We start from the raw sequence: 23,131 nt of genomic DNA, 5'->3' as shown, positions 1-23,131 counted from the left end.
CTTAACTTTACATATTTCTTTACTGTTTAAAAGCACTCTGGTAGCGCAGTAGATTAAGTGCTGAGATGCTAACTGAAAGGTCAGCGATTCAAACCACCAGCCACTCTGTGAGACAAAGAGATGGTCGTCTGCTTCCTGAAGCTCTGTCTTAAGATTTACACATTTCCCCTATGGGGCAGTCCTACTCTGTCCTTTAGGGTCTCTGATTCAGACTCTGCGTAATAGCGGCAGGTCTGCAGAGACTACTTAAACTCAAGCAAAGTTTAAGTCCACAACTGAAATATCAATAATTATGAAGTAAGGACAAGTGGAGGCATCCACATGAATGTTTCCAATGACATCAGGGCTGAACCAGAAAACTGTTGGTCAAATGGAAAGAGACCATCAAGGGAACTACAGACAAGATTCCTGAGCACAAGGAGTTCAAAGACGTGAGAAAACAAGGCCATTTTCCCACGTTTGACACGTTATACCCAGTGCCATCGAGCTGACTCAGAGTGACCCTAGAAGACAGAGCACAACTGCTCCTTAGGGTGTCCAAGACTGTCAGTGTTCACAGTGACAGACAGCCTCATCTTTCCCCTGCAGAGTGGTGGGTTCGAACCACAATTAACCTGTTATGAACTCACTATGCCACCAGAGCTCCTTAGACAAGCTAGTTTAGTAAAACTAAAGACTAGAAATAAAAACTCAGTGGTGGTGGTGGTGGTGGTGGTTATTGGTAAGACCAGAGCTTACAAAAGAAGAAACAGGACAGATATGAACAGCTAAACCAAAAGGCGGCTCCCCAGAATCACAACAGCAGCAAGTGGAGGGCTTTAGAATCTTCCTGTTTGGAAGTGACACTAACGACTCCCAGAGTCGTGATGTGCCAAGTCACTGGTGCCAGATTATAGGAAGATGTTAGGAATCTCTGCAAATAGACGGGGAAGTGGCAGATGAGCGTTGAAATGAGCATATGGCCTCAGTCAGATATACAAAACAACAACTTGTCAACTGCCAGTTCTGACCCAGGATCTGAGCGGCACTGCCAATGGAACCCTGAGGACGTCAGCCCAGTGGATCAAAGCCACAGGTTAAAAGCAAGCAAAATGTCCTGGGATTTGGGTGTGCATATTTTTACCAAAATTAATTTTTCTTTTAAATTACAATGTCCTGAGAAACTATTAAAAGAGGATCCAAAAAGAGAGAGGGGGAGATCACGAGACCACTCTCCTCTTCTGGGATAAAATCCCAGGACGCCTGGCCCAGACATACACTTCATCCATCACTGGTATCCTGCCCTCCAACTATGTGCAGAACAGACATTAAACAAGTGGGCCCCAAATACCAGCCCCAGTTTAACTCCAAACTGACTCTTTCACCATCTTAGGAGGAGAGGGGGACTCTACTCCAGTGCCTCTGAAGGGCCTTTCAGGCCACTCTGATGTAATAGCTGTCTAGGATGTCACTGGGCTCTTCCTCCCTCTAAACCTACCCCACAAGGTTTAAGAAGGTTTAAAATAAAAATAAATAAATTCAAAAGAAATCATGAGGAGCGACAAAGGGTCTGGAAGGGAGAGCAGCAGCTCTGGCTTTCAAACACAGCTCCAGAAGTCTAGCGGACCCTGAACGCCTGCAGTCCCCAGTGTAAAGCTGAGGACACGCCACTCATCACGAGTTCCCTCCCAGGTGGAGAACTGAGTAGAACTGAGCTGCCTTCTCCCAAACACCAACCAAGGGGAACAGAAATCATACTTCTTACAAGATAAGCACCAATTCAGACTCAAGCCTGTCATAAAGCATGAGACACGCCCCCTCCACACTGTTTCATCACATCTAACACACATTAACATGGAGTCCTGGTGTGGCGCTGTGGGTTAATGCACCAGACTGCAAACCCATTTGAACTGCAAGGTGGGAGGTTCAAGCTCACCAGCTGCTCCTCGGAAACTCTATACAGGGTCGCTGTGGGTCGGAACCAACTCGATGGCACTTCACAACAACAACCACACATTAACATAGGATTTCTTACCTAATCATATAAGTCCTTTGTGCTGGCTGAAGGATAAGCACTGGACTTCTGACCTTGTGGTTTTGGTCGATATGAGTCGGAACAGACACAACAGTATTTAACAACACCTAATCACGGGAGTCTGGTGTCGCTTTAGGATAAGCACTAGGCCTCAAGGTCCATTTGATACGCAAGATGAGCAGTTCAAACTCAGCAACTGCTCCTCAGAAACCCTAGACAGGGTCACTATTAATGAGAATATAACAACAACAACCTAACCATTCGGGAGCCCTGGTGGTGCTGTGTGTTAAGTGTTGGGCTGCAACCAAAAGGTTGGCAGTTGGAAGCCACCAGCTGCTCTTGTGGGAGAAAGATGTGCATTCTGCTTCTGTTAAGAGTTCACAGCCCTGGAAACCTGTGGAATCGTTCTACTCGGTCTTACAGGATCACTGCGAGTTGGAATTAACTCAGTAGCAGTGGGGTTAGGGGTACCCAGTCACAGCAACTTCCTTCGGAACTGGAAGGAGCTTACTGACAGTGAGCCCAACCACTTCATTTTAGAGAAAGGCAAAGAGCCTGAGATGGGACTACCTCCCCCAGTATCACCCAGATGGAGAACGGCAGCGCCCAGGGGAGAACTTGTGTCCCGACTCCCAGCCAATAAGCTCTCCTCCCAGCCAGCTGCTTCCCAGTGACAACAGTAGTAATTAGAGCTGTCAACTTTAAGCACAAGTTCCCTAAGTGTCTTCAACTCCCCTATTACATGTGAAATTGGCGTAACAAGTCTGCCTGAGCAGAACATCCTTCCCACAGGAAGAGAACGTATGGCATTCAGCGCTGGATTAGGCTGGACAAGTCACGTCTCCCAAGCACAGGACTGGGAAGCCTGGGAGGAGTCCTCAGGCTCACAATCTGAACACTTCAAACACTTTAAAACATCTGAGGACACTGTGACTTTCATTAGGTAATTCTCCTTGCCAGTTGCTTAACTTCCTAATTTTCTAAAAATGCCAACTGAACAACTGAAACCACTGTTCTCTTTTTTTTGTTGTTGTTGTTTTTTTTTTTTTTCCTGAAGCATTAGCACCAAGTGAGAAAAACATGGCATTGATTTATCATGCTGAGGCTCCCTGGAAATACGGGAAATCCCACAACACTCCATCTGTACCAAATGTTCCCACCCTGCAACTCTGCACCCATTTCTGCTGCAGAAAGAAAAAGCATATGTCAATTTCCCGAGACAGGAAGTGGTAACAGAAACTGGGCGTGAACCCATCTCCCAGCAAGAACTAAGAGGGAAAGCTACCTAATCTACTAGGGGTTAGTCCTGCTATTGCATTCCTACAGCACGTTCACAGGAAAATTCCATTCTCTTTTCATTCCAATTTTCCACCAACTTTCTGAAGCCCCCTCAGATTTACCTCTGCTCTTCCTTGGAAAAATAACATAAATCCAAAGGTGAAACCCCAAAATGCATCTCCCGGACCTCCTGGTATACTGCAACTGTCATTTAGATAGCTAGCCCATGCCAAGAAAGGAGAGTGTCACAGGCACTAGAAGCTTCTCAAGTAGATTCAAAAGCCTGGCCAATTTTCCCCTGTAGGCTCACAAACAGAAACTAAAATTGCCATTTACATGTCAAATGTCACTCTCCAATAAACTGGAGCCTAACCAATCCAGTTGCTGTTGATTCCTAACTCATGGTGACCCCAAGTGTGCTTCATAGAGTTTTTAAGGGATGACTTTTTGGGGGGTAAATTGCTAAACCTTTCTTCTAAGGTGCCTCTGAGTGGAATGGAGTTGAACCACCAAACTTCTGGTTAGCAGCCGAGCACACTAACCATTTGCATCACCCAGAGAATCCAAACTGGAATGTCCTAACCCAAAAACCCACTGTGTGACTGTCACCCAGTCAATTCTGACTCATAGCCACCCTAGAGGAGAGAGGAGACCTGCTTCATAAGGTTTCCAAGGCTGTAGTAAATCTTTATGGGAGCAGACTGACACATCTTTCTCCAGTGGAGCAACTGGTGGGTACAAACCACCAACCTTTTGGTTAGTATCCAACCACACCACCAAATCATTTGCCTTCTTCTTACCAGTCCTGGTCTGCCTGACCTACAGGTTCATACCCATGTTAACTGAGCCACTCTGTGCCCAAACTCCCTCCTGACCATTAGCTGAGTTCTGAAGCATGCTACTTTGTTTGCTTTTCTATCAACATTGTTAACTAAAGCTTTACAGGCTAAAAGTGTAGTCAGAGGCCAAAGCAGCAGTAAGTTCCATGGGATAACCAAATCCTAACAGAAGTATCAACACTGACTCCTCCTAGAAAACTATTAACTCACACTGAGCCTGCTTCCATTATCTTCTCATCCCGGTCCTCCCACTGGAAGGCAGTGGCTTTGAGAATATAAATGACTGGCTACTAAGAAGTCAAAGGAGCTCTGGTAGCGTAGTGGTTACGAATCAGGCTGCGAACCACAAGGTCAGCAGTTTGAAACTACCAGCTGCTCCAAGGGAGAAAGATGAGGCTTTCTGCTCCCGTAAAGATTTACAGCCTTGGAAACCCTCTTCAGGGTCACTATGGGTTGGAAGCGACTCGATGGCACTTAACAACAACAACAACTAAGAAGTCAAAAAATCCTGACCTGGGTAAGAAGGAGGAATATGCCTAAGAACAAGGATTTTGGTTTTTTCCTTACCAGTATCCCCGTTTTTGATTTTTATTCTGTGAATTGAATGTCAGCTTGCTCCCATAAAGATGTACAGTCTCAGAAAGCCTGTGGGATTGCTCAGTTGGAATCAACTCGATGGCAGTGGATTTTTATTGCTCTCACTAGGGCACCAGAACAGTGACATCCTCCATTTGCTTTCTGCCCCTTACACTTATACACAAATATTGTTCACCCAAGTTAACTACCAGCTGTTCTGCGGGAGACAGATGAGGCGTTCTGTTCCCATAAAGATTTACAGCCTCCGAAACCCCGTATAGGGTCACTATGAGTCGGTACCAACTCCACAGCACACAGCCACCACCACTAAATTAAACCAATACCATTTAGGGGGGATGCTGAACTTTATTGATGAAAACCTCAGGGCCTTTACAGTTGCTAATCCCTCTACCAAGAACACATTTCTCCTATGGTTGACTCTTTGATGTGTCACATGTTGTTGTTAAGTGCTGTCGGGTTGGTTCTGACTCATAACAACCCTGTATAAGGTTTCTGAGGAGTGACTGGTGAGTTTGAACTGTCAACCTTGAGATTTCAACAGACCTAGCAGTACAGTGCTTATCCTATACACCAGGACTCCGATGTATCACATAGCAGCTGAAATGCCACTTTCTAAAAGAAGTCTTTCCCAAACACCCTATACAAAGGAGCCAGCCACTCCCCTACTCCAAACCATCCTGGTCCCACTACCTTATCTCAATTCCAAAAACAAAAACAAACTCATTGCTTCTGAGGCTGTGAATCTTTACAGAAGTCGACTGTCCATCATTCTCTCACAGAGCAGCTGGCAGGTTCGAACCACCACTTTCAGTTAGCAGTCCATCACTTAACCGGCTAGGCCAGCAGGGCACCACCTTAAATTCTCATGCAAATTTCTTGTTTACTGGCTTTCAGTCTGTCACCTCCAAGAGGGCAGAAAACTAATCTCTTTTTAACCACTGTATCTCAGATGCTAAGAAGAGGTGATTTACTAATTTATGATCAAAGAGCCCAATGGATTCTCCCACAGAAAATGGTCAAAAAGCCCTTACCATATAGTAAAGTGTTCCTGTACTTCCTATCTTCATTGAAAGCTAACACACTTGCCTGATGGGAAGTGGACAACAAAGAGCCTTCCATCTAATTCTACCTACTTCTTTCTTTGCAAATGGCTCCACTAAAACACTTATTCAGCGACCTTGTCCTTGCAGTAGGAGGATGAGGCAATCTTAAGGTGCTGAGGGAAGGGTTTGTGTTCCCTGTAATGGTCCATATAAGCTGTGTGCACAGACGGGAGAGCAGGTCACAGAGTACTCTGTCTTTGCTACACTCTCAAAAGACACAGCTTTCATAGCTAGGAAACCTCAGAAACACTCAGCTACAATGAACGAAATTATAGATAGTATTTCCTAGAGCTGTGCACTGCGGAAATTTCCACTAAGCTATTCACCAGGAAATTGATGTCTGCTTTACCACCACAACCTGGGAGCACAAGTCCTTCCTTTCACAGGAGAAAAGTTGGGCAACTCCTTCTTCAGGAGCCCTTTGCCCTAGTCACCTCATGAGACTCACAGGTGACAGCAGGAACCACAAGTCTGGCAGACGGAGTCTTTGCACCTTCTGTGAGAATCCAATAGGGCGGTAGGGGGCTGGAGAAAAAGCTGGGAGTTGGCAGTGTCTTCCCATTGACCTCCCACACCCATAAACTGCTTCCATGGCTGCATACAGAAAGAGTCAAGAACTGTGGCCGATTCACCATGCTGTTGTGAGAGCAGCTCAGTTGCTCTGCTTGAGAAGACACGCAAAACCTATGGAGTCAGAGGAAGCGTTAGTGTGAAAAGAGATTTTAAAAAGGGCTCTATCCCTAAAACACAAAGTAACTTAAACTGATCACTGTCAAATTATTCCGACTCATGGTGACCCCATGCATTCTCCAGTTTTCAATCGCTGATTTTTCTTAACTATATCGCCAGACCTTTCTTCCAAGGTACCGCTGGGTAGACTTGAACTGCCAACCTTCCTGTTAGCAGTTAAGCTCGTTAACTATCTGCCTATGAGCTCCTAACAGAAAGTAAGCCAGGTCCGGGCAATCAGGGGAAACAGCCATCTCTATGTAGCTGTTCAGGAGTCCTGGTGTGGCACTGCGGGTTAATGTGCTAGACTGCAAATTCAGTGGTTCAAGCTCACCTATGCAGGGTCGCTATGGATCGGAACCAACTCAATAGCACTTAGTAACAACAAGAAGTACCTGTTCAGTGCTGCTAATGAGAAGGCAAATGATTTGGGGATATGGTGCAGGGATTAAGAGACTGGCGGCTAATCTAAAGGTCGGTGATTCAAACCCACCAGTTGCTCCAAGTGAGAAAGCTGTGGCAGTCTGCTCCCATAAAGATTTACAGCCTTGGAAGCCTATGAAGCAAGTCTACTCTCTCCTATAGGGAGTCAGAATTGATGCAGTGGCAATGGGTTTGGGGGTTTGGATGTTACAGTTTGGAATCTCTGGGTGATGTAAATGGTTAATGAGCTCGGTTGCTAACCAGAAGGCTGGGGGTTCAATTTCACTCCACTCAGAGGCCCCTTGGAAGAAAGGCTTAGCAATTTACTCCAGATAAACCATCCACTGAAAACTCTATGAAGCACACATGAGGTCACCAGGAGATGGGAGGCAACAACAACTGGGCTGGCAAGGCTCCAGATTATCGGAGAGTGACACTGACAACTAGGTGACTGAACTGTACAGGAAAGATCCTATGACTTCTCCCAACCTCATCTATTTAACACCTGCTGAGAATCCTCTGCTACGGCCAAAGAAGGTCTAGCAAATTATTAAAAAAGTACTCAGTTGGAAATCGTATGGAGCATTTAGAGAGAAATCAGATCTGATTTGACAAGAAACAATTACTTATCTAGGTTATATTTTGTCTGCCCACACACTTGCCAGTCTCATCCCAACTAAAACAAAAAACAAAAAACAAATCCACCTTCAGTTTTTCCAGGATTCCTCAATGTGTTTGCAACAACAGAATAGCTCCCCAAGGCTCTGCCAGCTGACTTGCCCACTTCCTCCTTACACACATTCCAGGACCATAGCTGTCCCTTAGCCCCACTCTCATCACCATCAAAATGACAGACAAAACACAAAGACTCTTACAAGTCAATCCCCAAGTTCCTTCTTCAATCTTAAAACAGAATAACGCAGGATTTAGGATTATTGCACAGAGATGTAGCTACAAAACGTCTAGTGCTACAAATGGTTAAGCGCTTAACTACTAGCCAAAAGTTTATCAGGTCAAACCTACCCAAAAGAGGCAGGTCTGTTGATGTGCTTTGGAAACCGTATGGAGCAGTTCTACTCTGTAACAGAGTCAACAAGAGTTGCAAGCAACTTAACAGCAATTAACACAGCAACGACCCCATAACCTTTCCTACCCCCACCCAACAAACAAGGAATGACTATCCCTCCCTGCTGCAGCCAATGTCACCCTGAGACCAGCCCAAGTCCAGGCAGCCCTCCTGAAACGCATGCCTGCTTCAGTCCTGCTCCAGTTTCTGCCTCTCACTCCCAGAAAGCAGAAAAGCAAGGACTACTGTTTCCCTCGTCATCAAACTCTCACTTGCTTCTGTCAGACAGCTCCATCTTCCTTTGGAGAGTTCTTACAAAGCACTTCCTAGTTCTAGTAGAGTCGATTACTCTCCAGGATAATACAACTTTGCTTAGCAGAGGAGCTTCGCACAGAGCAATTTACCAGGATCCCCAATTTTTCATTCCAGACAAGACCTGTAAGCTGGCACAAATCAGCCTGGCTCTCTGCAGTTCACTTCCCACCACCCCCCTTTGCTGATCCCCATAATCCTTGCCTGAATTCACCCACCCAACCCCCAGCAGTCTGGTCCCAGAAAAACAGCAGCACAGACTGCTCCAATCCCTGAACCTGCAGTGTCTCCTCCCAAACTCAAAAGTCTTCCACAACTCTCCTAGGCACACAACCATAAGCACCAAATGAAGTCACTTACCACAATAACAGCTCTGGGCCAGACAGGGAGCAACATCTAATCTCTTCTCAACTCAATTACAGTCAGCTTGCTTTCCTGCAATTCTGTGGCGGTGCACCACCGACCCCACCCTCCTCCACGTGACAAAGTCATACCCTGAAGTCGGGGAGTCGGCACAGCAGAATAGGGTAGGACAGTTACGAGCATGTGCTCTGGCAGGCAGGCCCAGGGTGCCTCTTATTACGGATGAAAAGTGCCTGTCCTTAGAAGTGACTTGTTCATTCAGAACCTCAGACTTCACATCTGTAAAATGGAACCAAATCCTATGTACTTGTTAGGTGTTGTAAATGAGATCGTGTGTGCCAGCCAGACTATTCAGCACAAGACAGGACACTTAATTAACAAGCTGTGGCCTGTGGCGCTATACGATTAGCACTTAACTACTAACTGCAAAGATGGCAGTTCAAACCCACCAGCCACTCCATCAGAAGAAGATGAGGCTGCTCCCATGAAGATTTACAGACCTCAAAACAGGGTTGCTATGAGTTAGCATCAACTTGATGGCAGTAGGCTTGGTATTTTTTCGGTTTATTGTTACTGATATTTAGTATCTTTGGGGCAATCTCAGGAACCCGGCAGCACAGTGGTTAAGTACTCAGCTGCTAACTGAAAGGCTGGCGGTTCAAACCCACCAGTCACTCCACAGGAAAAGATGTAGCTCTTCTCCCACAAAGGTTACAGACAACCTTAGAAACTATGGGCCAGTTCTTCTGTCCTACAACGTTGCTGAGTCGAATGGCTGGACAGCGACATATTTGGTTGGGTTTATGGTATAATCTGTGAGCAGCCACTGTGGCAGCTCGTGGGATCCAGATGCTTGGAAAACCTCCTGCAAAAAATGATCAGCTTCATTCCATTCCTGCCCCACAAAGGAGAGGGGCCTTTAAGAAAACTGCAAGATCTGGCAAAGGAGGAAACTCAGAAGATCCACTCAGGGCTGCCAATCCCATCACGAGACCACCCAGCAATGCTTTGTCCTACAGACAAGGGAAAGATCAGTGCCAATAAAAAAGCAAATGAGCATGGAGCCCCTCCATGATCATTCTTTCGTGGGGAAGGCCAATGTTTCAGAGGAGAGAATACACAGACCTTGTAAATTGCCTTCTCATTCAGTTTCTGATGAATTCACACTCATTATAGGATGCCATGCTTGGCAAAATGGAGAGGCAGCAAAAGAGAGCAATGGAATTCAAACATAACAAGTGTAAGGAAGATGCAGGACCGGGCACTACAAGTCAGAAAGGGCTCAACAGCATCTAAAAACCACAACTGCTAACCACAGGGTCAGTGGTTCAAACCCTCCAAAAGATGAGTGTGTCTGCTCACATACAGATTTACTATCTCTATATAGGGTCGCTGAGTTGGAATCAACTCAATGGCAACGGATTTTGTTTGGATTGGATGTGTAAATGAAGGAAAAGCAATATTAAAAAAAAAACCTCAAATATCTCAGCTGGTGACAGAATGTTAACTAAGAAATGAATATGTAATAATGAGTGACAAAAACACACCATGAAATCTGACATGCACACAAGCTGCAGAACATTTTCATTCTTTGAAAAGCAAGAGACAAAGAAAATAAGATGTTTCTTCAACTTTCTGCAACAGCAAAACTATGACACTTCAGGAGAAATAGTGTCATTTGCTATTCCAGATGGAAAAGTCGGAACTGTGATCTGAAATGAAATCTAGATGTTTTCAGTCATCTAGATTTCATTTTTGGTGTTTTTGTTGTTGTTCCGACTCGATGGCACCTGACAACAACAACAAGTGCCATCAAATCGGTTTCGACCCATAGCAACCCTGTACAGGGTTTCCAAGGCTGTAAATCTTTACGAGAGCAGAAAGCCTCATCTTTCTCCCACGGAACAGCTGGTAGTTTCGAACTGCTGACCTTAAGGTTTGCAGCCTGATTTGTAACCACTACACTACCAGAGCTCCTTAGAAAACCTGGTAACAGCCAAGAAATACCTGGTTCCTAAAGTTGTGAGTGTTGGTGAGATGACACCAGGAGGTTAGTGATGAAGAAAACAAACATACTACAAAATTATCATGGAAGTGATCAACCTCATGGGTTTTAAAATCTAAATTCAGGAATGTAGAGCGTGAGGGAATAGGTAAGCAAGCCCTGATCTGGGAGCTTGGGAGTCAGAACACTTGGGCTCTAGAACTGGCTCCAATCCAAACCTCAGGCACCATGTGACCTTAGGCAAGTCACTTGCACTCCCTTAAACCTTAAACCTGTCCCTCTATCAGTAAAGAAGCAATAAGGATTACTAAAATTCCTCATGGCCTATCGTTGTGAGGGTCAATAGGAGCACAAGTATTAGCATTCAGGATTACAGACTTAACGCGATCTGTGGAGGGAAAAGACGGGGGCAGAGGGCCAGAAAACAAGAGAACTTGGAGTTAAGTCACCGAGCGCGGGTGGAAACAGCAAAGCTTCAGATATCCAAGTACTCCTGGGTTTCAGTTAAGACTGTATGTCAAGATTTGACAAGTAAAAGCGTTTCGAAAAACTGCAAACTCCTCAGCAGATGTCAAAAAGATAGGCAAGAGGAGGGCTGGGGGAACAGAGAACCACGAATTCTCTCAGCTAATCGATCAGTCCCGGTAAACAGCCAGTTCAAGTGTCGCGACCACGGAAATCACTGGGACCCCTGCAAGAGTGTCCGAGAGGCAAGGACCCAGGGAGGTCCATGTAGGGATCTGTCTAGAGAGGGGATTGAAAGAAGAGATCGGCAGTAGGAAGGGGGCAGAGGGAAGAGGGTCTGGGGACCATGCAGGCTGGCAGGAGGGGAAGGGGAGCCAGATTCCGACCTCGCTTGGAGGCGGGCGGAGTGGCCCGTGTTCGGGGCCCCGCTCTCACCATCTTGACGATGCCCCGCTGCACGGTGGGGACCGCTGGTCCCCCGGAGGAGCCGCCGCTCTGCACGGAGGAGGCCATGTGTGGAGATGGAAAGGCAACGAGTGGGGCTGCCGGCCGGGCTGGAGGTGTCAGTGGGAGTGTCGGTGCTGGTGAGAGCTGCCGCAGCGAGGGACAGGCGGGCGACGGGCTGTGGGCGATGGACGGGACAGACGCACTGGACGCTCACTGAGCAGCGGCAGGAATGGGAGCGAAAGAGGAGACGCGTTCACCACTACCACCGCCACACGTTCTACTCGCCGCGCAAGCGTGCCAGAGAGCCACCGCCCTCTGACCAATAGGCGTCCAGAGCCCGCCGGACCTCAAGCCAATAGGCGACCTGCTTTTGGAGCCCCGCCCCTTGGTCCCAAAACGGGTGGCGAACTCTGGGAAGCGCTGAAAGAGCTGATTTGCGGTGACGGGCTAAATTTGGGGCGGGACTTCCGGGGCAGCTGGAGTAGGTAGTGTCGTCGGGACTCGGGAGGTGTAGTAAGAAGCAAAGGACACGTCAGCATCTGGCCGCGGGGCGCGGGGGGCCATGGGAGCCCCGAGGGCGGGGCCGGCCTCACCCTCCCTCCTGGTCCTGCCCCTCGAGCCCTGCCCTGCGGGCCTCAGGGGTGCCCACGTGGACGCGGGTGCTGCAGGTGGGCCTTGCGGGAGCGACGAGTGAACCGCTGGGAAGTGACAGCCTACCAGGCCGAGTTCTGGAGCTTCGCAGTGCGGGCTGTACGCCCACTTCCGACATTTTCCCTCAGCAAAAAGTATGCGGAGAACTTGGAAAACTCAGGCCAATGCTGGCCTGGACGTTGCTCGCGGCCGCGCTCCCACCTTACTGTCGGGAGTGGGTTTCTCTGTAGTATTTGTGTCGCACTTCATAGCTCTTGATTGATGTTTGTTGATGGAACGGATACATTTCTCTTAGTGAGATGACATGGAACTGTCCCCAGAGAGAGTGACCTTCGCTCTCCCGCCTCATGCCAGTTGCTTTAAAGAAGTTAGGGAAAGCCTGTCCTTCCTGATCCGTGAGGAGGCAGCCCCTGACCCAATGTGGTGAGCCCCTTTACCCATCCCCAGGTATTTGAAGAAAGATGGGGTTATGAGCACAGTACTCAAATGTGAATGTCAAGAGAAAACTTATATTCGTTTGGCGCCCGCTATGTGGAGACAAGCATATACTTCTTGTTAAGTGCTATGGAGTCGGTTCTAACTCAGCGCACGTCTCTTAAAACGGGGGTGCCGCTTTCAAGAAGACGTGGTTTACTGGCTCATTCTCCCTTACCCTAGGGTCAAGTTTTGGGATCAGCATCTTCCTGGATTTCTAGTGCCCCTTTCATACTATTAATTGGCCATTCTCTTTCGGGAGGGTGGGAGGGATCTGGAGGCACACTCCATCTATGCTTCCTGCGCTCCATATCTTTGAGATTGTCTTCCCCGACCCAATTCCCAACCTGTCATTCATTGAAATTAACACGGGCTCACACTCTTCTCCACCCAATGACCTTGGAGGATGGCTTGTCTCGCAGATCCATCTGCCCGGCTTTACCCACCCTCTCCAGGACAAATGAAGTATTAGGTGGAACTGCCTTGTGAAGAAAAATATAAACTCTAGCACTCCACCCTCAGATCATCATTGCTGTCCGTTTTTGCTTCTCAGTCACTTATCTTTTGTTAACTCTCTGTTGCTACATAACAAATTACCCCCAAAACATGTGGATTAGCACAATGAGCATTTATTAGCTTAGGTTTCTGTGCATCAGGAATGGGCATGGCTTAGCTGAAAGTCTGTTACAAAGCTGCAGTCTGTTTGTCAAGCGGTCAGGTTGTTGGCAAGATTCAGTTCCTCAAGGGAATTGGACTGAGGGCTTCAGGCCCTCTCTGGCTCTATTCCCTGCTACCTGGGCTTCACAAGGCAACTCATGACATGGCAGCTGGCCTCTCTCAGATAAAGCCAACAAAAGAGCCAGAGAGAAGCCAGAGTCTGTAACTCTGAAGTGACACCCCATCATTTGTCATAGTCTGTTAGTTTGAAAGAGTCACTAAGTCCCTTCCAGGAGAGGGGATTACACAGGCCAGGTGAAGATCATTGAGCCATCTTAGAGGATGCCTACCACATACTTCTTGTCTTTGACTTTAACTATGATCAAAATCTCTAAACAACTTCACCTCTCTTTGTTGGCTCCCTCTGTCTTATTCTGGATCCTGGCTAGACTCCATGCGCCATCCATCATTTTAGTCCCTTACCTACCAGTAACCTCCTCTCTAATTATCATTGTCTACTATTGTACATACCTGTCAAAACCTAACTCTCTCTCTCTCTCTCTCTGCCTTCTCCAAACCTAGCCATTAGCTAGACAAAACACCCAGCTGGTCAAGTTGGTGCCACGGTGAACACTGGGTCTGTCTGACACCTCTGTTCTCCCCTTAACTCCTACTCCACTGTATCCCACACTCTCAGATAGTGATAAAGTCTCCTACTTTTGAGAGATAATAGAAGCCATCAAGAAGAACTCCCACCATTCCCACCACCAAATCTAAAAATGTATCCTCCATTGCTACAAAGAAAGAATACACTCATGCTGCTTAACCTGAACTCCGCAGCTGGGCTCAAGAGCCCTCTCCTCCATCTTCAAGGACTCTCTTTATAGGTCTCTGGTTTTTGCAGCCTTTCGATTTATCCTGGAGTCGTCTCATTAACATTTAAATATTCTCAAAGTTCTTACATTGTAGGATACGTTGCCTCTGTAGGATAAGCACTGGACTAGGAACCACAAGATAGGTGGTTCAAGCCCACCAGCTACTCAGTGGAAGAAAGATGAGGTTTTCTGCTCCCACAAAGATTTACAGCCTCGGAAACCATATACAGGGTCGCTATGAGTTAGAACCGACTTAACAACGACAACAAGATAAATTAAGTAAACCTTTCTTTTATTCCACATTCACCTCCAAATCTCTCTTGGTGAAGTTCCTTGTGTACTGCATCCCCAACCTCAGCCCACATTTAGTCCTCAGCCCTTTGCCTTCTGGCTATTGCTTTTGCTGACATACTGAAGGACTCCCAGTGTGGCCCTGTAGGATCAGCACCAGACTTTGAACCACAAGGTCTGCAGTTCAAACCCACCAACTGCTTTTCAGAAAGCCTATCCAGGATCATTATGAGTCAGTACGGACTAGACAGCACTTAACAACTATGGACAGAAGGTATTTTCTCCAAGGTCACAAATGATTCCCTTGTTACTACATCCAAAAGATTGTTTTGGCCTCACTTTGCTTGAGCTCTCCACAACATTTGACACCATTTCCTCCACGAAATGCTTTACTTTTGAAATGCACACATTTTGTTTTCCTCTCTCTCAAGCTCCTGTTTCTCATCGACACAGTGACAGATTCTTCTTCTGCCTGCCCCTTAATATGATGTTCCTCAGGGTTCTTCTGGAAGTATTTTCTAATTGAGAATATTTGTCCTAAGACATCTTCCCCACTCTCATGGCCTCAAGCCAGTGACTACAAATGTATTTGTTGTTAAGCTCCATCAAGTCGATTTTGACTCATAGTGACCCAGGATAGGGTTTCTGAGGAGCAGCTAGTGGATTTGAACCGCCAACCTTGTGGTTCAAACTGACCTGCGTCCTGCATTTATCCTATAGCACCACACCAGGACTCCACCCAATGTATACCAAGCCAAAAGCCAGCCCCACTTCTATCACATTGATTCTGACTCGGAACAACCCTAAAGGCAGAGTCAAACTGCTTCATAGTTTCTGAGACAGTAAATCTTTAGGGAAGAAGACAGCCTCATCTTTCTCTCAAAGAGCATCTGGTAGGTGTGACTTACCAAGTTTATGGTTATAACCCAGCCCCAATTCTTTACCCCACAATTCCACTAGGGCTCCTCACCAAACACATAACTCTTTTAAAATCTCAGTGGTGAGGTCTTTCAGTTTCAAGACCCAGATGTCTATTGATACTCAAGATATCACACCATCACAGTCACCTGGAGAATTCAAATTCAATATGTCTCACAAGAAGCCATTATCTTTCCTCTGATAGCTATTCTTCCTCAGGATGTGTCTCAGCCCCAAAATACCACTGGTTATAAGCTAGCAACTTGGCTGTCATCTGCATCTTCTCCCTCTTCTCTCTCCACTTCTCAGTCAATCTCTAGAGTTGGCTGCATCTACAGCAGAGCACACAGGTCCTGGAACCTGATTTCACATCCCAATGCTGTGTGACCTGGGCAGGCTATATAGCATCTCTGAGCCTTAGATTTCTCATCTGTAAAATAAAGATGATACTAGGAGTCCTGGTGTGGCACTTTGGGTTAATGTGCAGGACGGCAAAGTTGGTTTGAAGTGCAAGGTCAGAGACCAAGCTCACCAGCCACTCCTCAGAAACCCGATTCAGGGTTGCTCTGAGTGCGAACTAACTCAATGGCATTCAACAACAGCAGCAGGACACCCCCCTAGAGTTGTTTTGGGTAACATGAGGATAGCATGAATTAGTCTATGTTGAACTCTTAGAACACTGCCTGGGTTTTATGATGATTTTGAACATCTCCTGTTCCTTAAACCTGACCTATTTTCTGAATACCAGTCTTTCCCAATATACCTCATTCATTCTACTGCAGCCAAAAGGATCCTAGTAAAATGCAAATCTGAGCATGCTTCTCTACTCCCCTCAGACTTTCCATTAGTTCTCAATGCCAACCAGCCTAATGGGCTTGATCAAAGTCCATTTCAAGATACCATGCTCTTCTTCACCTCCAAGCTTTTGGCATAGCCTGGAGCAGTCTTCCCACCCTTCGTTCTCCTCCCCACCCCCCCCCCCCCCCCCCCACTGCACTTCTCCTGGCTACCTTCTCCTCAGCCTTCAGCTTCTACTTAGACATCAGAATGATTGCCCTGGCCCCGTCAAGACTGGATTAGGTACCTTTCCTCCACAAACACCCTATTCTTGGTCTTTCAAAGCATTTACCAGATTATAATCACGTCTCTTCACCCTCTATGACACCATGGGGACTGTGTCTCATTTATTTACAATGGAATTCCCAGCTCTTTGCCTGGCACATAATCTCTGTTCAGTAAATATTTGTGAATACGTGGGTGAGAGAAAAACAGTAGTATATTGAGTTTGCCAATTGAACTGGAAACTTCAGTAGGCTGCATGTTGCAGGTCATAGTGATGGTAGAGCAGAGATTTGACTCTCGCTCCAGTGACTCTAAAGCTCCTGATCTTTCTGCTCTTTCATTACAGCCAGGAAAAGGACTTTGAAAGTCTTAAAGGAGATGCCTTAAAGGTATGGTAGAGAAAACACAAGTGCACACTTCTACACACATACACATACACAAAATCTGGTGTTTCATTAAAATGCATAAATGTAGCTCCAGTACTTAGCCTACAGCACCAACAAAACTGCTTATAATCTTCTGTTGTATTGTAATTAAGGGCTGTCAAGTTGGTTCCGACTCATAGTGACCCTATATAGCGTTTTCAAGGAGTGACTGGTGGGTTTGAACTGCAGACTTGGTGACTAACAATCCAGTACTTATCCTCCAGCAGCAAACCAGGACTCCTATAATCTTCTATAAGGTTTTTAAATTGAGTTCAAGATTCTAAAGTAGCCACACCTGGCCCCCTCATCCTAGACCTGGACCTGTAAAATCCAGATGAAGTCAACCCTCTAGCTAGTAAGCTAGGCGTCCTGGGGTAGCACTGTGGCTAATGTGCTAGACTGTAAGGTCAGTTTGAACCTCAAGATCGGTGGTTAAAGCTCACCAGCCACTCCTTGGAAACCCTGTACTGGGTTGCTATGAGTCATATCTGATTTGATGACACTTAACAACTTATGCTAGTAAGCTTCCATCGGGAAGCAGGAGAAAACTCATCACTGGAGTAATCTGCCCTCATTCTCTCCAGCCCATGTGCACATTGTTGGTCCAGTTGTTGTTGTTAAGTACTGTGGAGTCAGCTCCAACTCATAGTGACCCTGCACAGGGTTTCCGAGGCTATAAATCTTTATGGGAGAAGAAAGCCTCAACTTTCTCCCGTGGAATGGCTGGCAGTTTCGAACTGCTGGCCTTGAGGTTCACAGTCTGATTTGTAACCACTATGCTACCAGAGTTCCTTGTTGGTCCAGTATTCTTCCTAAAATACAAATCTGACTCACACCAATTCCCTTCTTAAAATTACATCTCCTCCTCAGTTTAAGGATAAAGTTTCCACTCGTTAGTATACATAGCTCATGAGGCCCTCACCCTCTGGCCTGGACCTACTTTTCTTCTTCTCTTTCTTCTTCTTTCACTGGATATTTATATAAAGAAAAGCCCCACAAACTCAACTTGTCTAGATCACCACTGTCCAAAAGAACTTTCTGTGCTATGGAAATGTTCTCCAGGAGTTCTGCATGTAGAGCCACGTGTGGCTACTGAACTCTGGAAACGTGACTAGTGCAATTGGAGAATTGAATTTTTATTTTCATTTATTGTAACTAAATTGAAATAACCACATATGGCTAATGGCTTAAACTGGACAGTGAAGGACAGCATAATGAAATCTGAATCTCCTTGTCATTCCTGATAGCATAATCTTCCATACCTGACACTCACTGCCGTAAAGTTGGTTCCAGCTCATTCTAGGGCTGTTCAACTTTAGAGGAACAAAAAAAAAATCTCATCTTTTGGGAACCTAGATCCAAAGGGCGTGGAGGAAGGTAGAGTCTCCAGTGAATAGTATCCAGCCTGTCCAGGAAGGGCTGATGAAACGAAATGCAGATGGGTCTCTTGTGATGCAATAGTGAATAATTGTTATCAGGACTGACTGTGAGGGTTGGAAATGTAACGGTAGACGTTTTATAGCAAGGAGGGGAGTGATTAACTTTTCAGTCTAGGAGCAGAGGTCCCTGGGACCATCAATGGAGAAGAGCAGAGAGCGAGACCCTACCCAGAGAAGCAGTGAGGCCCGAGATGGAGGCAGAGAAGATGACGTGAAGAGATGGAGTGGCTGGAGACTAAAGATCCAGAAAGGGAAATGGGCTGTGTGCTGATGACCGGGGGCAGGGGGGACAGGCTTGCAGGTTATACCCTTTGGTTGGGTGATGATGCATGGACAGGATGGTAACTATGGCAATGAAATGATATATGATAGAATGAATGTAAAACTAATGTTCTCCCATGTAAACTATCACAGAATTCACAATAAAACATTTATTAAAAAAAAAACAAAAAAAAAACTCATCTTTCTCCCACAGAGCAGCTGATGGGTTTGAACCACCAACCTTGCAGTTGGCAGTCCAGTGCAAACTGGGTTCCTTATAATCTTCTATGTTGTTGTTGAATGCCGTCGAGTTGGTTTTCACTCATAGTGACCCTACGTAGGGTTTCTGAAGAGCAGCTGGTGGGTTTGAATTGCTGACCTTATGGTTAGCAGTCCAGTGTTTCATCCTACAGCGCCACACCAGGACTCCAATAGAGGCTTTTAAATTGAGTTATTTCTATGTGCCCTGTGAAGGAGCCTGGGTGGCACAAGCAGTTTACAACTGGCTGCTAACCTAAAGCTTGGCAGTGCCAACCCACCCAACAGCACCACCAAAAGAGCTGGTGAATAAGGATTTCAGCCAAGAAAACCCTGTGGAGCAGTTCTCCTCTAACACATGGACTTAATGTGAGCCAGAGGCAACTCAACAGAAGGTAGTAAGAACAGCATATGCCTGTGTCATCTGAACTTGATTAAAATGCTGTCCATCGCATAAGTCCTTATAAAAAAACATCTTAGGAAGTACACACAAAAATTTTTATGACATTAAAAGTGCAACTTAGAATCTTTTAGAAAAGAAAAAAAAAGAAAAACACCTTCTCCTGCACTTGAAGTTGAGACTTCATTTCTCAAAACAAAATTTACTTCAGCCCAAGGAAATTAATGAGAGTGTACCCTATCTACCTTACCTATAGAGTAAGTGAAGGTAAAGAAATGAAAGGCTTGACATGCACTTAGAGAGCTATCTGATTTGGACGATCATGGTGAAACTTTTAGTGAATGGATCAACTTGGAACCCGTCCTATCATTTCATGGTGAGCCCAGCCTTCAATCCATTCTCTAGAATGTCACTGATCAATGCCTCTAGGTTTACAGTAGCCTTGGATAATTGTATATTGATTTGCTTCTGCTAGAGCCACCAACATCATTCACTGTTGAGTTTGTCACTCTGGACCTGCTTGTTTTGCTCAAATATCTAAGTAAAGGGCATGAGGAAGTTCCAGGCAACTGCACTACTCTCACTGAATGGTTCTGAGCCTCTGACTCCTCCCTACAAACAGAGGAAAAGTTAGGTAGGAACCTCAGGCTTCCTTTCTCTCCATCCCCAGAACCCTGAAGTAGGTGGTTAGCAAACTCAGAGGTAGCAATGTTGCAACAAAGAGCCAACATACTAGATTAACTATCAGGTAAACATGTATTTTTCATTCACATATCAAGAAATTGCAAATTCTTGTTTAGAGGCTCAAGAATGTCAGGGCAGTATCTTTGCAATTCTCTTGACTTTTCCTCATTTGCAAAATAGTTGCTTCAGCTCCAGACATCATTGTTGTTGTTGTTGTTGTTGTTAAGTGCCGTTGAGTCGTTTCTGACCCATAAAGACCCTGTACAGGGTTTCCGAGGCTGTAAATCTTTACAGGAGAACGCCTCATCTTTCTCCCGCGGAACAGCTGGTAGTTTCGAACTGCTGGCCTTAAGGTTCGCAGCCTGATTTGTAACCACTACGCTACCAGAGCTCCAAAAAAGGAGACAGCCCTTTCCTTTTTCATCAGGTAAGCAAACCCATCCCCAGAAGTGTCTTCTAAGGCCTTGCCTCACTAGAGAGGAGGCCCACAAGGCTTTAAATCTGCCAGGAAGGGGGATGAGGAGTAGGTGCTGGGTTGGTCTGAGCACTGGACCTCTTTTCTGCCCTGGTCTGGTCTTACAAGAATGCTGGCGTATTCTCAAGCCCCAGTTCTCTCTACCAAAGCAGGATCCCAGCCCCTTGATCTCTCAAAAATAAAAAAGCCAAAACAGTAAGCTCATGTTTCACCTCTACCATCTCTGGATCAACTCTTCACCCACCCACCCACTACCTCTCCTGCTGTAGGTCTGTGCTGTGCCGTGTACAGCCTAGTGAGTAAGGATGTCCTCCTATTTGGCCTACATTTGGACAGACCCCTGTCCACTGAAGGACCCACTTCTGTGTTGACTCACCCATATGATGGTGGCAACTTTGGCCACAACAGAAAACTCACCCTTGTTTTCTGCATTTCCCTTGCCCAATTCCCTCCACTTGGAAAACCTTTCATGGGCCAATGCAAAGGCAACTTAGTCTACAAACTTTCTGAGATCCTTCAAACCAGAAGTGAATGCTCCCTGCCCTGCATTCCTAGACCCCATGGTTTATACTTTTCCAATGGAATGTGTGACATCGTCTTGTGCCTTAGTTATCTGTGTAACAACTGAACTACCCTGAAAACTTGAATAAGAAACTCTTATGAGTCTTGTTTCCACCGTTTGTCTGTCAGTTTGTTGCATAGTGGTGGCTTATGTATTATTGGGACTCTGGAAGGTTTGTCACCGGTATTTTAAATACCAGCAGTGTCACCCACAGTGGAAAGGTTTCAATTGAGCTTCTACGAATCTTTACAGCAAGGATCATTCCCACCCCCTCTATACACAGGGTTGATAGGGATGTGCAACTTAGACATTGGCTACCCAAAATGGGGGGTGGGGGGCTATAAAGGCAGGAAGTGATTGGCTTATAAGTTTTCAAGAGGGAGCTTAGTTTCAGAGGGTGCAGGGGGAGGTAGAATCTCCACTGAGTGGTATTCAACCTGTCTAGATGGGGCTAGTGTAAGGACATGGGGATAAGACTCTTGTGGTTCAATAGTGAATAATTGTTATCAGGACTGATCGCAATTGTTGCAAATGTAAAGGTAGACGTTTTGTAACAAAAGGAGGGGAGTAGTTGATCTTGCAGTCCAGGAGCAGAGGACCCTGGTACCATCAAGGGAGAAGAGCGGAATATGGGACCCTATCCAGAGAAGCAGCAATGTCAGAGATGGAGGCAGAGATGATGACATGGAGAGATGGAGCAGCTGGAAATTCTAGACTCAAGGAGGAAGAGGGGCTGTGTGCTGGCAGCTGGGGGACAGACTTGCTGTGTATGCTCTTTGGTTGTTTGAATGGTTATATATTCCTGAGTGCTGCGATGTACATTAAAAAAAAAAAAAAGAAGGAATGGAAGCAAATGCTGTTGAATGATGATGCATGGAGGGGATTGGAGTCATTGTAATGAAACAAAATATGATAGGATGAATGTAAAGCTGATGTTCTCTCATGTAAACTATCACTCAATTCACAATAAAAACTTAAAAATTAAATAAATAAATAATCAATTGAGCTTCCAGACTAAGACAGACAAAGTAGAAGAAAAGACGGACTACTTGCAAATATTTAGTCACTAAAAATCGTATGAAAAGCAGTGGAATACTGTCAGATAGCACCAGAATATTAAATACCAGTGCATGATGAAGAGTACCAGAGTATTGTCAGATGTAATGCTGAAAGATGAGCCCCTTAGTTTGCAAGGCACTCAAAATATGACTGGGGAAGAGCTGCCTCCTCAAAGCAGACTTGACTGTGATAAACAAATGGAGTAAAGCCTTCAGGATCTTCATTTGCTGATGTGGCACAGTTCCACAAAATGAGGAGAAACAGCTGTAAACATCCATTAATCAGAACATGGAATGTATGAAGTATGAATTTAAGAAAATTGAAAGTTGTAGAAAAAAATGAATGGAACACATAAACATCAATATCCTAGGTGTTAGTTGAAATGGACTGGTATTGGCCATTTTGAACCTGATGATCACATGGATTACTAAGGCTGGAATGACAAATTGAAGAAGAATGGTGTTGCATTCATAGCAAAAAGAACATTTCAAGATCTAAGAGTACAACATTGTCGATGATAGGATCATATCCATGCGCCTACAAGGAAGACTAGCTAATACAGCTAATTCAAATTTATGCACCAACCAAGAAAGCCAGTCAGTGATGATGAAATTGAAGAATTCTACCAACTTCGTTAGTCTGAAATTTATGCAATCAATATGTATTGATAATTACTGGTGATTGGAATGCAAATGTTGGAAACAATGGGGAAGGATCAGTGAGAAAATATGGCCTTGGTGATAGAAATGATGCTGGAGATTGCATGGTAGAAATTTGCAAGACCAATGACTTCATTGCAAATACCTTTTTAAAACAACATGAAAGATGACTGTACACATGGACCTTACCAGATGGAATGCACGGAAATCAAATTGAGCACATTTGTGGAAAGAGATAGTGGAAAAACTTCATATCATCAACCAAAACAAGGCCAGGTACAGACTGTGTAACAGACTATCAATCCCTATCTACCTTACCTATAGAGTAAGTGAAGGTAAA

The 23,131-nt window shown here is 45.5% G+C and overlaps 2 protein-coding genes across 2 annotated transcripts in view; one reads left to right on the top strand and one right to left on the bottom strand.

Annotated features, from left to right (window-relative positions):
* The window catches only part of SND1 (staphylococcal nuclease and tudor domain containing 1), a 550,040-nt gene extending 538,103 nt beyond the window's left edge, over positions 1-11,937 (bottom strand). Inside the window, exon 1 of the mRNA XM_006861100.1 lies at positions 11,630-11,937. Coding sequence (XP_006861162.1) covers positions 11,630-11,707 — 78 coding nt within the window. The 5' untranslated portion in view covers positions 11,708-11,937. The remainder of the gene's footprint in view (positions 1-11,629) is intronic.
* Positions 11,938-12,203: 266 nt separating this feature from the next.
* The window catches only part of PAX4 (paired box 4), a 51,949-nt gene continuing 41,021 nt past the window's right edge, over positions 12,204-23,131 (top strand). The window contains 1 exon segment of the mRNA XM_006878183.1: positions 12,204-12,309. Within this exon segment, the coding sequence (XP_006878245.1) occupies positions 12,204-12,309 (106 nt within the window).

Source organism: Chrysochloris asiatica, unplaced genomic scaffold (assembly GCF_000296735.1).
Source record: "Chrysochloris asiatica unplaced genomic scaffold, ChrAsi1.0 scaffold00041, whole genome shotgun sequence".
NCBI lineage: Eukaryota > Metazoa > Chordata > Mammalia > Afrosoricida > Chrysochloridae > Chrysochloris > Chrysochloris asiatica.
The sequence above is the reverse complement of the archived record's forward strand: the minus strand, read 5'-3'. Positions and strand labels throughout refer to the sequence as shown.